Below are 16,092 nucleotides of genomic sequence, written 5' to 3'. Positions count from 1 at the left end.
CGGAGCTCTTAACCTGAGTACGGAGCCTGGGTCACACATACAACGGACTACCGCAGAACCGAGAGCGGACAGGACGCAGGAGACACAAGGCAGGTCTGCGACGCCAACTGGGGTTGAGTCGAACGCATGGCTGGAGAGGGGGGAACGGAAAAGGACTAGCAGCTCTCTCCTTGCCCGTGATGGCTACGCAACTTCACGGGACGCGGAACTCGTCGCGGAAGCGGGCGCCAATCGTGTGCGCGTTTTGGGCCCCGGTCTCTACTGCCTAGACTCGACCCAAGCTTTTCGTGGTCTGCGTCAGGTAGAAGGCGAGGAAACGCGAGACCCAGAGCGAACCCTCGCTGGACGGACATCCAAGGGATCTCTCGAGTGCCTTCCGCATTCGACTGCTACGAGCCTCCCAGCGTGCAGAAGCACATCTTGGTCACTTTTCCGCCCCCTCCCCCCCGTCCACTTTATGCTGTAAACAGCCACTAAACCCACAGTCTTGGGATTTTTTGCGGAGCAAACATCTGGAGATCACGCAGAAAAGAGGGCGAGGGGTGTCTTAAAGTATGGAAAATCGCAATTTTCTCTGACGGTGTGCTTCTCCTTCAGCTCGTCGGTGTCTTCGGCGGGCTATCTTCAGCCGCGACGGAGACACCAGCGACCTAGCTCGAGGGCCTAGAAGACAGCCAGAGGAAAAAATCACAGAGCCCTTCGTGAACGTCACGTCGCTATATTCACGAGGCTTCAAGCGATTTTCCTCGGTTGGAAAACACTGAACACTGCCACTTGGATTCTAGGTTTTCTCCTCAACTCTGAACCCTCCGAGAAAAGCTGGCGGCCGAAGCGGGGCTGGCGTGTGTACAGGCAGAGCGCCAGGCACGACGTGCGAAAGACGCCGCGGAACGAGAGCTGCCTGTTTCCATGCACTCCGAATTTGGAAAACACCAGCAGGTGGCGCTTCTTTGTATTTGCTTCTTGCTGCTCCGCTGTCTAGCTCCATGAGCCTGCCAAAGTCCGCGCCGCTTCTCACAGCACTAGTCGGGGGTTCGCCTGTATTTGCTGGGGAAACACCGGAGCCCCTTCAACTTGCACGTCTAGCTGATATCGACGACATGCTTGGTTGCTGAGATGCCTGATTCCTGTGACATTCCGAACATAGAACACCAGGATCGATCCGCGACGTCGCACTCGTGGCTCCAGGGTCTATTGGGCGGGGTCGCGTGCAAAAACACGGTCGATGCCCCGAAGAAGCCGCGGGTCTCGGTTGAAATTTGGGCTGCCGTGCCTCAGGTGGCCTTTCTTTGCAAAAAATGGTCGCTCAGAGCCTTGAATGTTGTCTGGGTGGAAGGGGGGGACTCTACGCCTGCGGTTACGATACGGTGAACAACTGTTCATCTACGGACTCATCATGGCGGGCGGCGCAGCAGACACCTGCCAACTAGGTCTTCCGATTCTACTGTGGTGGAACACTTCCAGGGTCCTTGTCTGCCTAATGTTTCCGGGACGTTGCTGGGCAAGTGCGAGGCTGCAATTCGAGATTCTCTGAGTCCCTGGAGCCTTGCGGCCGGCCCCGTGTCCGGTTCGGGTCAGCGGGCGGCGGATTTTGTCGCTTGGCAATTGCTCTGATTCGATTCTTCAGGAACGGGATCCTCGATTGCTTTAGAACGTGGACCTACTGCATGGAAAGGGCCAGGAATATGCAGTGGGAGGCGGTGCCGCCAAGTGAAACGCCGCTGTTGCTCTGTAGGGGAGTCGCTGGGACTTGAGATCGTGTTGCAAGCGTTTCCTGATCAGCCCTCCACGCTCACGAGCTGTTTGAGTGTTGAAGTACCGATGCATTTGATCGATTTGTGCAGACGCGGAGCGTTGGCTAGTGCCCTTTTACGAGTTACTACGTGCTCAAGCCCACTAGGAGCTGCTGGTTCAGTATCTGAGGACTCGCGTCATCCACACAACGCGAGGGATGGGGACTTTGCATGACCGCGTGGTTTATAGGATGATTGCCGGCATTCATTTCTGAGTCTTGCTGCTTGGCACCCTGACCCTATTCATGCGTTGACATAGAGCGGGCCTGCGCCTCTCCCCCTTCAGCTTCGAGGCGTACGTCCTCCGCGCTGGTTTCTCTTCTTGGTCTCTATACTGCGAATCTCGCTCACGTCACACTTGTTCCTCTGCCTAGGGAGGACGACAAGGACGGGAGAGGCGCTTTCGACAAAGATGCAACGGCCTCGCCTAGACCCTGACCACTCGCTGGAATGTATCCGTATCCCTCTTCGTCTATTAGGGCCCGGTATGCGAGGGCTTCCTCTCGAAGAAGTCACGTGGGCGCACCCACCCCCCACTTATCGCGCGGCGTTGCCCCCGTTGCACCGCAGGGATGCCATCTGCAAGCGAATTGGATAGCCGAATGTTTCACAAGGCTCTGTGCAAGGCAGACTCGCGGCGCAATCCTGTCTAACGTGCGCCTCTCTCGAAATTGAGATTAGGTCGTCCTTAGCACGTCAAACTTTGGCGCTTCTCACCTCGCGACTGATTCAGCCCCCGAGGGTGCTTAGTTGACTTGCTTGCAGCGGCGTGCCATCCTCAGTGTCCCTTGATTCACGTGCTTGTGCTACTCCATATTTCCGGCGAATGCCAGCTCGATACGCAATCTCACATGTACTGCCTTCTCTGTGAACTGGATCGCGCGTGGTGTTCACTCTGTGTGTGTGCGACCATCCGTTCGAATCCGCTTTACACGGCAGAGAAGCTTCGTCCCACGCACATTTTCGGAAAACGCTTGAAGCCGGGGAAAGGAGGTGGTATGTGTCTTCGACACCCCAGAATGCAGGAGAGCGTTCAGCGGCACAAGACGGGGCTGCAGGGCGAGTCAAAAGACACACAGCGAGCGCATGCATGGGGTCTCCTCCCCTAGCATTGCACGATGGCCCTCTGCCGCTGGGCGCGCTTTAGCCACAGGGATCGGTACACAAAAATGCTGTTCTTTGCCTAAGGGGGAGCGACGAAGGAAGGCTCGCTGCGTTCCACTCTGTCCCGCCAGCATCGTTTCGCGCCGTGCGGGGATCTCCCGGCGTGGAAACTTAGTCGCGGGGGAACGTACCCCAACGACGGGTGGAGACAGATGCATTTCCGCGCCCTCTGCTGGCATGGCTATGAGACTCCTTGCATATCTTTGATGGTCGTCGTTGACAGACCCGTGTGCAAGCTTTTTCAAAGTGAGGAAAGCCAACAGTCGGACTGAGACCCCGGCTCGGTCGTCGTTTCATGTCTCGCCCGCGAGTTGGGATATCCTCGCCCGGCGCACACCGCCAGTGATATCGTGGCAGTAGAACCAGGTGAATTCCTCTGTGTTTAAGCATATTTTATGTCATTTCGGGTTGATGGTGGCCGCGGTTGGCTCATCCGCTTTTTTGGTAGCTTTTCGAGGAACGAGCAAACGCTCACCCGCTAGCCGGTCTTCCCGCGGGCAGCTCCGGGGCTGCCTCTTCCGTTTCGTTTGAGAAGGTAAAGACACTCCTGGCGAGCGGAGCAAGGGCACCGGAGTTTTGTCCGCGTGTATCTCATTCCGGCCTGCCCCTGCTGCTTCTCCGCCCTGGGTCTTATCGGTGGGTTCTCTTGGGTCTCCCTTTTCTCTATTCATCGTCCCCCGAGGATGAACGTGCTAGGAACCGGGCATTCGTTCGTTCCAGACACCAGCAGGAGGAGGGTCGGCGGGCTGTCGGGCGACGCCTCCCCCCCGGGACCCACTCGCCACGGATGTCTCTGCTTGACACCGAGCTCCGCTGCTGCTCGCTCTGCGAGGCTCTCCGCGAGCTCCCCTCCGCCTCTCGACTGCGGCGGCGTGTCTGTGGCACCGCGCTGTGCCAGCGACGCGTCGGCGGAACTGCGAGACGTGAGCGAGAGGCTGCAGGACGGCGGCAGGCGCCCGTTGGCCGCCCGTCTCGGGAGTCCCGTCCGAAAGCCTTCTTTCTTCCCTGCATCGTCGTGGAGGACGAACAAGAGACACCTGTGGTCGGCTCTCCTCCTTTTTCTCCTGTGTTCATTCTTGGTTCGCTCCGTGTCCCCAAAGATGGCGAACAGATACTCGCAGCCTGCCCTCACTTCAGCCGAAGCGCTCGCGTCTGCCGCGCCGGATGCGCTCGACGATGATAGGCGCGAACGGCAAGACGCTCGGGACAAAGCGCCTGAGGAAAGTAACTCACCGCAGGGCGTGTTCGAGGGGGGCGAAGCAGCCGCGCGAGTCTCTCGTAAATCTCCCCGCGAATTTGCCGCCGATGCCGAGCTGTCGCGTTCTCGTGATGCCAGCAGCGGCAGGAACGACAACGATGAGTCAGCAGAGAACCAAGGGAACCTCGCCGCTCAAGCCTCGAGCCACGAGGACCCTGCTGCTGCCTTGTGTCGAGACTGGCGCACTCCGCATGCGTTCCTGAGCAAGGCTGCCACTGCGGAGTCGCTTCGCATTCCTCCGAAGCTGGATCTGACCGCCGCACTGATGCCGTTCTACTTCTACGGCCACGACAAGAGAGGCAACTACATTCTCGTGACCAAGGTGAGTTACAGAGACCCCACACCAGACGCTCCATTCCAGCTCTTGGCTGGGAAGTTTGCGTCTAAAGTCTATAGCCAATAGTCTCAACTTAGAAGCATAGCAGCTTATCGATTTGATGCGGTAAGAAGCAAACCTCGTGGCGGCAAGCACCCAGGATGCACCAGTGCGCCGCCAGTCTCGCCTACACGTCAACGCAAGGCTCTGCATTGACGTGTAGCGAGAAAGGCGATGCAGAGCCGCGCGCTCCAACATGCAAGGCGACTCGAGGGCGGCACCACAGGGCTGTCTGCCAGGCTGCCATGCGGCGCCGCTGGTGTGTTTGGGATCGGCATCTGTTTGCCAGCCAGCATGTTTGCTTTGCGCTTTGTGTTCCTCTCTCTCTTAGTTCTCCGACTTCAACGTTCCGATGATCCGCCGGCAGCTGAGTGACTTGGACATTCGCTCGTTTTTTCGTTTCAAGAACCTCGCGTGGTTCGGGCGCATCGCCCCCTCGCCTACTGCGTCATCGATCGTGGTGTCTGACGCGGCGGGGACCGACATCGCTCGCGTGGTTCTCCAAGGCGGCATTCTCGTGGCGAAGTCCTACGTGCAGGCGATGACGTCAACGATCCCCGACGTCGGCGTCCGCGTGTCGGAAATCCACATCATGAACGTGCCACGGGCCGCGGCATTCCTTTTGGGGATCGTGCGCGCGCTGTCGCCAAAGGAGATCCAGTTTTTCACCTACGCCAGCCGCCAGGAGTTTCTTGACAAAATGGGAGACGTCATCGGGCTCGAGAACCTGCCGACGCACTTTGGAGGTACTAACGCAGTACCCATTCACATCTCGGAGCTTGAGGCCTGCTTCGATGAATTCGTCAGGGAAGCGCGCGCGGCTGAAGTCGAGAGACGGCTCAAAGAGCTGGAGCGTCAGGAGGAGAAAGAGCGGCAAGAAATGGAAAGGCAGTTCCATTTCCTCTTTGACTAGCTCTGCAGTCACTTTTTCGAAGGGGGGAACGCACGGAGGGCGGCGGGAGTAAAGCACACACCAGCAGCGCGGACGAACGAAATTTCCTGATGCCCCGAAGCGGCTTCAATAAGCCAAGATATGCTGGAGAACAGTCTAGCACAAGGCTGCGCGTGGAAAGCGAGGCCGGCGTGACGGCTAGAGGAGAGTCTCCCGAAGCAACGCAGATGTCCTAAACTGCAGTGGCGATTTTAAGAGGCTCAACCGTCACGGCGACGCCTTAGTTCCAGAGGCACAGTTGCTTGAGGCGCGGCACACAGGCGGACGCGTATAGAGCGTTGTTGAACTCGTGCCTTGTAGGGCAAAAGGCCCGCGGGGAACGGCAGAGCAGATCGGCCCAGTGGTGATAGTTCAGCCGCGTTGCATATAAATGTGTATATCCACTCAGCGTGCAGAAATGACAGCGACACAAGCCGTGCAGAGGAACTGAGCCCCCAAGCGGGTGAGGGGCTGAAAAGGAGATTAATCAAGAAGCATGCAGCGATGGCTTGGTGTCAAATTCACTGCAGGAGCGCGTGTCACAATACTGAAGATGCGCTTGTATCATACCGTGGTTGCTGCGTAATTCAGATGCATTTTGTTCGTATGCAGCAAGCATCCAGGAAATGTCCCCACCTGGAGGAAACCAGGCTGCCTTCCGTCATTCTCGCCCCTGTTTTAGGTGGATTGTTGGTCCTCGTTGCGCCAGGCGCAAAGCCGTTTGGCAGTGTCTCGACTCCTTTTCAGCGCAGTAGACCAAGGGCGGCTCTGTCGTGGTTGAGCGACAGCTGCCGCTACGCGTGAAAACCATGGCTTATCGCACAGCGGATGACGTCTTTGTTTTCCCCTGCCGTTCCTGAAGCGCGATAGTGGGCACCCACCTTACCAGCAATAGCGGTAGTGGAGAACTGATATTTTGCTGAGCGACGCCAGCGGGGTGTAGAGAGTCGCGTGAACACCTTGCGATGCAGTACGGGAGCATGCATTTTAACAAGCCTGCTCGTACCAGTCGTGGAGTCACTACGCGGCGGGAGTCGGCTTCTGCCCGTGGCGCGCAACCACTTCAGAGCAGATCTGCGGGGTACGAGGAGGCCTCAGTCCAAACTACAAGAGAGTGGCGGTCGGATCGGGCTGCTTTCTAGGCTTCGCCTCGGACTGCATACACCGGCGCGGCTGAGGACTGTCTGTCTCCAGTGTCTCTCGTGTTTGTCTCTGCGTTTTAAGCACAGCCCACTGTCTAACTATGTCACTTAGTAGAGCGGGTTAGAGGGTATGCGAGCAACTGACTGCGGGCCCTTTGATAGATTGGGCGATAGTGGTGCATGGGGCTTACCCAGGGTGCGACCGACGGAAAGAAAAGGACAAACTGATGTGCGGTGCTACGAAACGGGCCCCTTTCCGCGCCACGGCCGACCACGGCGCACAAGGTTGCCTTCTCACTTTTACTTCAGCCACGAGCATCTCAGGCTTCCATTGATGCGGCGGGCCTGGGCTAGGCGCGTCCGGAGCCCAGTTTATAGTGTGCATGGCTCATACAGAAGGAGGTACGGTGGAAGTCCGGTAAAACCGTGGGCAGATCCGAGCCTCAACTCAAAGCTTTCCCCCTAGAAAGCTTGCAGAAAGCCACACCGCGTCACACAAGGAATGTTATCGTGCAAACATGGGAGACACCCAAGAAGGACTCCCCGTCGGTCGGAGGGAGGCTGCACATCGCAGTTCTCTGAGGTTCGATGAGCCGCGCCACTCGAGGACCGTTCAGAAGCGTTCTCCTAGAAAATGAAATCAAGGTGACTCGGTCAGAAAAAAGACGTGTGCATGCAGTGGACGTGTTTCCTCACCACAGGGAAGCGCAGGAGCTTAACGCACCAGGCTCTGGGGCGCCCGAAAAGAGACACCGCTTGCTGCCAGGGCGCAAAGTTCCTTCGGTCTGAACTTGTAGGTCACTGTGAGATACGCTTTTGGCCGCCGGAGAACCGCTTGTTGGGCATGAGGCGGTCTACAGCGTCTGCTATGTTGTATATGTGGTTTTTAATAAAGAGACATGCCTCTTTCATGTGAAATTTCTTCCCCGTGAACTCCTGGCAACGGTACTTGTAGCTTGGGCAGCGCGCGTCATACCGGCAGGCGGTCCTGGCTACTTTTCGCTGCCGGTTCCGTTATGTCTCCTCGGTTACGTCTCTTTTTGGGAATGGAGACGGAAGGTGCGCGCATGTATTCCCTTTGACATCTTTTCTGCAGTTGATACACAAAGGTCTTAACAACGGTGGTGTGGAGAACCAAGAGGTAGGTTCGGGAGGCTAGAATTCACGCGAGCGCGGACACAAGGTGCTACGTCTACGTGTCACGTGCCCTCTCCCTTGGCAGGCAGCTGCTCCCGCCCGTTCTGAATTACGCTTTTACTGCGGATGCATGGCCCCGCATAAACTTCCTGGTGCGCCGAGGACAGGTCACCAGAGGTAACGGCGCGTGCGATGCGCGTTACGGGTGTGTAGCTGCCCATAGATCATTGGGTTTAGCCCTCTGTTTTCGCGTTGCGTTTGGTCTCCGCCTCTCTCCCCAGCTGCTTTGCACAGATCTGGCCTTTTCTTTGGCGTGCCGATCCACGAGGATTGTGCATATTTTTTAGCAGCAAGCTTGCAGGCGAAACCCCTCTCTCAATCTCTTCTTCCCCGACTGCTTACTCCCCTGCGGGCACTTGGCTCACCTGAACAGCTTGCCGCGCCACCAACCGCGTGGATTCGTCTCAGGCGAGCCAGCTCTCGTGAACGCACCGCTGAGTCCGTGAGGACCCCAGCTGCAACCCTGGCGGAGGCGGTGCGTTTCGAACGTCTCGGCAGTCGCTGACAGGGAGAGGCGTGTTGGCTTTCAAAACGCGTGCGCTCGCTGCTTCGCCACGGACAGGAGGGCGCCCGACTTCACGGGCCGCCTAGCCCTGGTTTTACGTGTGTGTGCGTTCGCTGAGGAAAAAGATGGATATGCAGATGACCTTCTACTGGGGCTACCGCTCCACCATCCTCTTCAGGTACATCCCAATAACCAGGCTGCGGATCTGCTGCCTTCCCGCCTGTGCAGCCCCCTCCGGTGTCTGCTGCGAGCTGCACTGCACTGTTCCGCGGGTGTGCCTCGATGATCTCTCGTTCTTTGTTTGCAGCTGGTGGCAAACACACGACGCCGTGGACTTTTATTTGGCCGTCTGCGTGATTTTCGGCCTTTGCTTGGTGAGGTGAGGCGTCTACGGCTCGCTGCGCCTCGAGGCGACGAAGCTGCCGCCTCAGGGGGCCCGCTGACGCTGGTTCCCTCTGGAAGTCGCCATCCGCGACGGTTTTACGTAGAAGCCGGGCTCACCCACCCCCCTCCCCCCTCTGCCATGCATGCCTTTTCTCTGTGCGTCTGTTGCGTGCGTGTCTCACAGTGCGTGGCTGAAGCTGCAGTGCCACAAACTGGAAGAGCGGCGACGCCTTGCCCTCGTGTCTCCGCTGCCAGCGGCAGACCCTCTGCGCGAGCCGAGGCCTGCGTCGAGCTCCGCAGAGGACGCGCGCATCGCCTCCTCCTTTTCGGTTCCGCTGATCTGCTCAGACGACGGAGGCGCCAAGCGATGGAGCCAGGCACTGTCCGGATCGCGCTGTGCGGCGCCGCGGCTGAGCGCCGCTCTGCGAGTCGAGGGCGGAGAAGACGCTCGCGAGGCCAACGCGAAGCGCGCCTGCTGTGCGACTCAGCGAGGCGCCGAAGAGCGGACGGAAACGACTGGCTATGACGCGTGTGCTGAAGGACTTTGCGAGGCCGGCGCAGAGCCCGCTGCCGGAGGGCGCGCTCGAGACCACGGTGAGGCAACGCAGGCAGCCGAGGCAGCAGAGAGAGGCACCCAGGTCCCGTGGAGCCAGCTGCTGCAGGCTGGCGGACGCTTCAGCTGTCCGCCGTCTTTTGTGCCCTCGCGCCCTCGTGTGGAGGAGCGGAGGTATCGTGGCACGCCGCGAGGGAGATTCGTCGTGCGTTGCTCGCTGCACGATGGCTGAGAAACAGCGTTTATACTTTTCCCTTCTCGGCTTATCGCGGCCCGTGTGCGGACAGACACGCGCTGCCCTTCGAACAGAGGGCACGTTGGGGTTTTAGCAACACTTTGCGGGATTCGAGATGTGCGAGCGGCTCTCCTGCAGGACAGTCGGGCGCGGTTTTCGCGGTTTCTGTGGTGCCAGCAGCGCACAGTTTCACATGCAGAGCCAATTTGGTTGGCGCTTGCACCACGCCCTTGGGCGGTTTCTGCAGTGAAGTCCCGCTCACGGTTTAGGGTGTATGCGGGTGCTCACCGAATGGCGGTCACTCGTCCCCACTTGATGCGTTTTGGAGAGACCTCATAGACGCATGTGTTGTAGCGCCTGCGGGGATTCTGGTTTCAGGGACCTGCGCATCCGCGTGCGGATGCGGCCGGGAAGGCCCGGCGGCTCGAGACGCGCTGGAGCACTCCATAGGTTCAACTTTTAGTCCGCCGACAGAGGGCGGCGGGGCGCGCGGCCTCCGAGTCGAGAGAGCCTCGCACGCGTGGGCGAATGGCCTAACTGAGGGCGCCACGGAGACGCCTGCTGAGCGTGTTTCAAAGTTTGCAAAAACTGCACGCCGGCTTTTTTCCACATGGTAATCGTCGACTCATCAGCTTAGTAAACAGACTTCGTTCCAAGGACGACGCCTGCCGGATGCTAGTCTGGACGGAATGCTTAGAACTAATTCCTTACATTGGTGATAATGCATTTGGTAATGCACTTCTCTTCTGAAGTGCTATACATGTGAGCCGTTTGACAGCGGCAGCTTGTTGCGCCTTTCTTCGCCAGTCGACTCCGCCCGGCGGCCGCGTGGCTTAGGAGATTCTGAGGTTTCCCTGTGTGCTGTTCAGGCTCTTCGCGTGCGCGATCGCGGCCATCGACTGGAGTCTGATGCTCGTCTGCATGACCTTCAACGCGGGGCTTTTTCTGACTGTAGTCGCCGGGGTCGCTGCCGGCCGGACAGTCATAAACAGTCGGATGCGCAATTTGTGGGCGCGTCCTTGGCAGGAACTCCTTTGCTCCCACGACCACTCGTGAATGAGAGACACGAGTGCCTCCTCGCGGGAGGGCGCGCTGTGAGTGGGTGAAGCCTGGAACCGCCGCTGCGATCACCACGGGATCTCGGACTCGCCCGCCGTCCCCAGCCCGGCAGCAGTAGGCAGATCAGGACCCACAAGATACGCACTTCCTCTGAAGTGCATATCCGCAGCAAACGCGTGCTTCTCCGATTCGGTGTTTCTCATCATCACACACCGTGGGCGCGGGAGACCGATTCGGCTTATCAGAGGCCAAAAGGGGTCTGCCGTTCCGACCAAGTCAGCCACGCTCCCAGCTGGGATAACGCTGTCTGAGTGTCCGGCGATCCGTTACAATGTCGTCCACGTTGAGAACGGGATATGCGTAGGAACTACTTCCACCGCGCTTGCGCATGCTCGCTAGCTGCGGTGTTTTTGTGGCATCAGATAAGCGCCCGGGCAACTTGTTGAGGCGATGTGCGCGCCTTTGCTTAGCTATTGTGCTTTGTTTCGTAACGTTCAGCGATGCTGCCTCGGTTCAAAACTGTGCTGTCTCCGAGAATCGGTTGTCCAAAATGAAGAAAAGACGCGGTGTCGGGCTGCAGAGGCGACCGGGAGGCGGTGAACGGTCGTTCACCGCCTCCCGGCGGGCGGAGGCCCCTGTGTGTTTCGCGATGCAGTGCGGCGAAATTTTTTCTTTTTTGTATAGACGCCGAGCGTCAGAAGTATATGGGAACGCTAAAGTGAATTCTGTAATCACTTGGAGTGCACAGGTTACTGCAAGTAAGAAACCAAAGTGAGACGTGCAGTGAGTCACTATGACGCACTAGGTAATGCGGGCGAGTCCGCATACGCGCGGCAATTGAGGCTTCTCTATTCACACCGGAATTAGCCGGACTCCACGGTAGACCGACTGCGTCTACCGCGCAGCTCCCGGCCGAAACGTGGACATAATTAATCCTTGTACGGTGTGTACCTACTTGACTCCTCAGTTTAAGTTAAGGAGTTCTTCGTTTACAGCGTGTACCGTTACTTTCAGGAGCATGTGCACCATCGACGCGTACATGCGCAAACCCGCAACTGCAGCTGGGGCAGGTTGTTCACGACACAGAAAATCGGACAGAATCTGCCGCACACAAGTTAGCTGCCACGCAGTCCTGGGCGCCAAAGGGCAATCCGCCGCATGCGTTGGAAGAAATACCTCGGCACCTGTGAATCGCACGCGATGCACAGCGCGGCGTTCACCTTTAGGCTGACCGAGCGAGCACGATTTCTCGTTTTGCTCCAAAGCGGCTGCCTTTTCACAAGATCCACCAGCGGCCCCGTGACTCCTATGACTTCAGACGAGTCATCGCATTGTGCGTCCGACGCTCTCAAGGAGCAGCGTGGGACTTGGCTGTGCACTGAAGGCACGGTCCCGCTTTAAAGCCTTCCGCTGACGAAGCGCCGTTTAGCCGTCTGTGTAAAGTGAGTGTCAGGCTGTCTCCCAGCGAGGAATCCCGCACTGACACCGTGAAAAAAATCCGACCGTCGCTGCGCGACACCAAACATCCACTAGGTGACGGAGGGAAGGACGACGCATACTTCTGAGCGAAGAAGGCAGATAACGCAACAACAAACCGGCAACAACTGTCATCCCCATCAAGTATGGCTGTTTAGCATGTCAACGCCGCATGTCACGCTGCGCTGGATGGAGACCTTGCACTCTCCATCTCTCCGGAGACAGCTGGAAGCAGACCGACCAGAATTCAGCTGAATGTTCAAGGCACGGTAGGCGCTAAATGTTGCTACCGTGAACTCTGAACCGGTTGAAGGCTACTCGACGCGTGTCCCTCGGTTTAGAGATGAGACTTACTCTCGACATATCCGAGGAGCCACTTAAGGTCGATCAGCAGATACTTGACTGCCTTGCTCCACCGTTCGTCCTGACTCAGCTGCAGCCGAACCGAAAGGCCCCCGACTCGGTCGCCTGCACGAACCGAGACAGAAGAAGAAAGAAAATCTAAGCAGCGGCAGCCATGAGATTCTAGACGCAGAGGGCGACGAGGCGGCCGGTTGCCGAGATCTGAGACACAGCGGAACCGACTCATAGGCATGCCTCAAGACGAAACGTGCGCTAACGAGAGTAGCCTTGAACGGCTGCCGCTTTGTGGAACCGCCATCCGACAGCCGGAAAGCGCAGACCTCCGACAAGACGCGTTACAAAACAGTTTCGGTCGTTCACAATCAGTGCTCATGAAGCTAGGGCATCGTGACCGACTTCGACGCCACGGAGCTGGCTGCTGTCCGCGCACGTACCGTCGATGGCGAACGGAAGTTCAGGCGGCTCCAGTGGCGTCTGGAGGTCGGGCGATGCGTACGGAGGCCACGGCTGACGGGCGAAATGCACTAGAGCTTCATACAGCTGAACGCGTCCGCGCGGCAGGCACAGCGAAAACTGAGTTCAGAACCACTGAAACAGCTGAAGCAGCCACCTCCACCAGAAGGCGAGAGCCCGCAAGGCCTCTGCGACGCGACGAAATGCCCAAGGTCGTTCGCTGATGCGACTGAGAGTGCAACACTTGTTATAGCCGCCGAAACTGCCTCAAACTCCACGCACTGCACTACAAAGAAGCAACACCCATCCCACCTCAACACCAGCTGGCGGGCTCGCCGGGCCCCGCGCCCGATCACAATTAGAGCCTTTTGACACACCCATTTGTCAGCCGCGTAGGCTCTGTAGAAGACTTTCACCCGTCCGTAGAGCCTCTTGCTCTTCGAGGACTCATCAAAAGACGCGAGAAGCGTAACACGAGAGGTGCTGGCGGCAGTTAACCACGAGCGACCCGCGCGCTCTCCTCGTGGTATCCTCACGTCCTCTGCATTTTCACGCGTCGTGTCTCACCTCCTGTACGCATTCTAAGAAGGCGGCAGTGGCCGCGTCAAACCGCCGATTGCTGTAGAAGAACCGGCTGAGACCGGTCTCACTCGTGCCCCCTTGCAGCGGCAAAACTGTGTCGTCTTTCCTCCTGCGATCCAGACACGCGACACAGAGAGGGAATTCAGGGCGAGCCGGCAAGCAACCAGATGCATGCGCGCGGCACAAAGACACGCCCAAGCGTGCGGAGTCAAAAAAACATACGAATCACTTCTCCCCTACAGTAGCGGATGCTCATCAAGCGGCACTCCCCCCGAGTAGCGCCCTGAGCTCTCGCCCGCCGCTGTTCCTAGGCGCTCCTCTTCAGCACGGCAAAGCGAAGTCGACCAGACAGATCTGTTTTGGAGTAAGCAGGCCACGCGCACGCGGTCTCACGGCTAGCTCCCGCACCGACGTGGCAACCCCCCGGTGCAGCGCTTCACGAGACTCCCTCAGCACGCTCTCGAACACAGTGTTGATCCTCGCAGCCGTCAGCCGGAAGACGACACCGGCGACGACTCGCGGAGAAGCCTTACCTGATTAAACAGGAATAAGGGCCGCGCGGCAGCAGCCGGTAGTGCGTAGGGTGGACGTAGACTTTCCGAAAAAGGACGTCGAGAAGAAGACACATGTGACCCCAGCCGGTGTTGATTTCGGTCCAGCTGGGACCTGCGGGAGACGCCAGCCGCCCTGCGGAACGGCAGCCATGAGAAGACGCACACACGCGCGGCCAACTCCCGTCGACGAATGGGGAACGCCTCATCCGCGAGGAACCCCTGCCGCTGGGAAGTGCCACTCTGGTACGATATGAAGCGGAGTCTCAAACCCACCCACTCGACGCCACGGCGAACGGGCCTGCAGTGACGCCGCAAAGAAGGATGCAGCGGCTTGCGGGTCCCGTGGCCCTGGAGCCAAGAGAGAGACAAAAGGCCTCACCGACTCGGCAGGAGTTGATGGATGGAAGCGCGCCGTCTGTCCAGATGTGGAAGGCGTCGTTCATCACGTTCAGCTGCTTCAGCCTCCGCACTTGACTCCTCACGTAGTCGCGTTCGCGCAGCATCGCTGCGGTCGCCTGCGCAGCGGCGGCGAAAACAGCAGACAACGAATGCGGAAGCGGATCGCCAGAGACGCGTCGCGCGGAGTCGAATTCGTGCAGCGGCATGCAAGCCACTCCCGCGATCCCAAAAAGCGGGAAAAAGCACACACCACATTTCGTCCCCCCCCCTCCCCCCCCCCGAAAAACTCGCAGGTGAGTCGCCCGAGCCGCGGCCGTGGCGCATCTGAACTACCGGCACTACGCACTGCGGACTCTGTGGTGTCCTTCTCACCTCTTCTTGCTGAGCAACCTGATCCTGTTGCGCGGACGACTGAAACCAGAGCTGGAGCTGCAGGAGCTCGAGCGTGGCAATCTCCTCGAGAAGCTGTTCCTCTGCTTCTTCTCCTTCTTCGAACTCCTCGTGAGCTTTCATAACAGCTGCAGCGAGCTGCGCGTGCGACAGCTCCTCGTTCGCAGCCGCCGCGCGTTCAGCCTCTCCATTCCTGTCGGGCGCGCTCCGGCTGGCGACCGTACCAGAGGGCATCAGCGAGTCGCCTTCGCGGCTCGCAGATGGGCCTTGCGCAGGCTGCTCCGCGCCGCTCTGCGTCTCTGTCTCCGTCGCCCCCAGCGGCGCACCCCTTGGAGTCTTTATTTCGTCTCGCTGGGCCGCGTCGTCGCCGTCTCCCCCCTCTGCTCTGTTCGCTGTCTCTCCGTCTCTCCGCTGCCTCGCGGCCTCCTGGCGCCGGTGCTTCTTCAGTCTGCGGAGCGCGCGCGAGTACTGGCACAGCAGGGCGCGCTCTTCCTCGAGTTGCTGCTCGAGCTGACCAACTGTCACCGCGAGGCACTTGGCGCAAAGTGCAGCGTCATCGAGGACGAGCTGCGTCCAGCCTTCGCCCGCCAGGAGACTCTCCACAAACTGCTGCCGAGGCGCGTCCTGGGGCAACGGCGCAGACCGCTCACTGAGCGACCCCGCCGGCCAGCTCGATGAGGAGGAGGAGCCTGGCGACGCCTCCAATGGACGCAACTTCCCAGATGCCGCGGGCGATGAAGCGGCACCCTCCTCTTCGGGGAGCGCCGAGGACGGAGCTTGAGTTCCCGGCAGAGGCGAAAGAAGAACGAACGAATCCTGCAGTGAAGGCGAGCCCGCGGCCTCAGCGACCGGAGCGCATGCGGGCGGCAGGGCAGCCCCGAGGGGCCCCCCTTCCCCCAGGTCGGAGAGGCGGATGTGCGGAGTGCCGCTTGGCTGGCGCGTGCGCGCGCCGTCGCCTTGAGTGAAACGCGGGTGCTCTATCTCCTCTGCATCCAGCACTGACTGCAGGCCAAAGGTAGTGCGACATAAATCGCTTCCAGATGCCCCAGACGCAGCGGCAGAGGAGGGGACGTCGGGCGTGGAGCCGGCAGCGTCGCCTGCCTGCAGGCCCGCGGCCTGAGTGGACGGGGGGGATGAGCCGCGAATCCTGCGCGAAGCTCCCGCAGCCACCTCCTCGAGTACTTCCGCGGGGAGCAAGCACGCAGGCGGAGCGGAATCGTGGACAAACACCAGAGGCGCCGCGCAGTCGACGCAGCGATGCACTGTGTTGGTCGCCAT

At 59.3% G+C, this 16,092-nt stretch overlaps 3 protein-coding genes across 3 annotated transcripts; 2 read left to right on the top strand and 1 right to left on the bottom strand.

Annotated features, from left to right (window-relative positions):
• Positions 1-4,057: 4,057 nt before the first annotated feature.
• Positions 4,058-5,504, top strand: BESB_080620 (uncharacterized protein; the record flags this gene model as incomplete). The annotated part of the gene is made up of 2 exons (XM_029366424.1): positions 4,058-4,537; positions 4,923-5,504. The coding sequence occupies 2 exons, from the start codon at positions 4,058-4,060 to the stop codon at positions 5,502-5,504; spliced, it is 1,062 nt and encodes a 353-aa protein (XP_029217855.1).
• A 2,987-nt stretch (positions 5,505-8,491) lies between these two features.
• BESB_080610 (Ctr copper transporter family protein) lies at positions 8,492-10,594 on the top strand (the record flags this gene model as incomplete). The annotated part of the gene is made up of 5 exons (XM_029366423.1): positions 8,492-8,544; positions 8,674-8,745; positions 8,935-9,344; positions 9,917-10,151; positions 10,408-10,594. 5 exons carry the CDS (start codon positions 8,492-8,494, stop codon positions 10,592-10,594), a joined length of 957 nt encoding a protein of 318 aa, XP_029217854.1.
• A 1,532-nt stretch (positions 10,595-12,126) lies between these two features.
• BESB_080600 (uncharacterized protein) lies at positions 12,127-16,092 on the bottom strand (the record flags this gene model as incomplete). The annotated part of the gene is made up of 7 exons (XM_029366422.1): positions 12,127-12,158; positions 12,428-12,541; positions 12,871-12,976; positions 13,457-13,580; positions 14,005-14,158; positions 14,405-14,540; positions 14,797-16,092. The coding sequence occupies 7 exons, from the start codon at positions 16,090-16,092 to the stop codon at positions 12,127-12,129; spliced, it is 1,962 nt and encodes a 653-aa protein (XP_029217853.1).

Source organism: Besnoitia besnoiti, chromosome VII (genome assembly GCF_002563875.1).
Source record: "Besnoitia besnoiti strain Bb-Ger1 chromosome VII, whole genome shotgun sequence".
Taxonomy (NCBI): Eukaryota; Apicomplexa; class Conoidasida; order Eucoccidiorida; family Sarcocystidae; genus Besnoitia; species Besnoitia besnoiti.
Note: the sequence above shows the minus strand (reverse complement) of the source record. Positions and strands in the feature narration are given on the sequence as shown.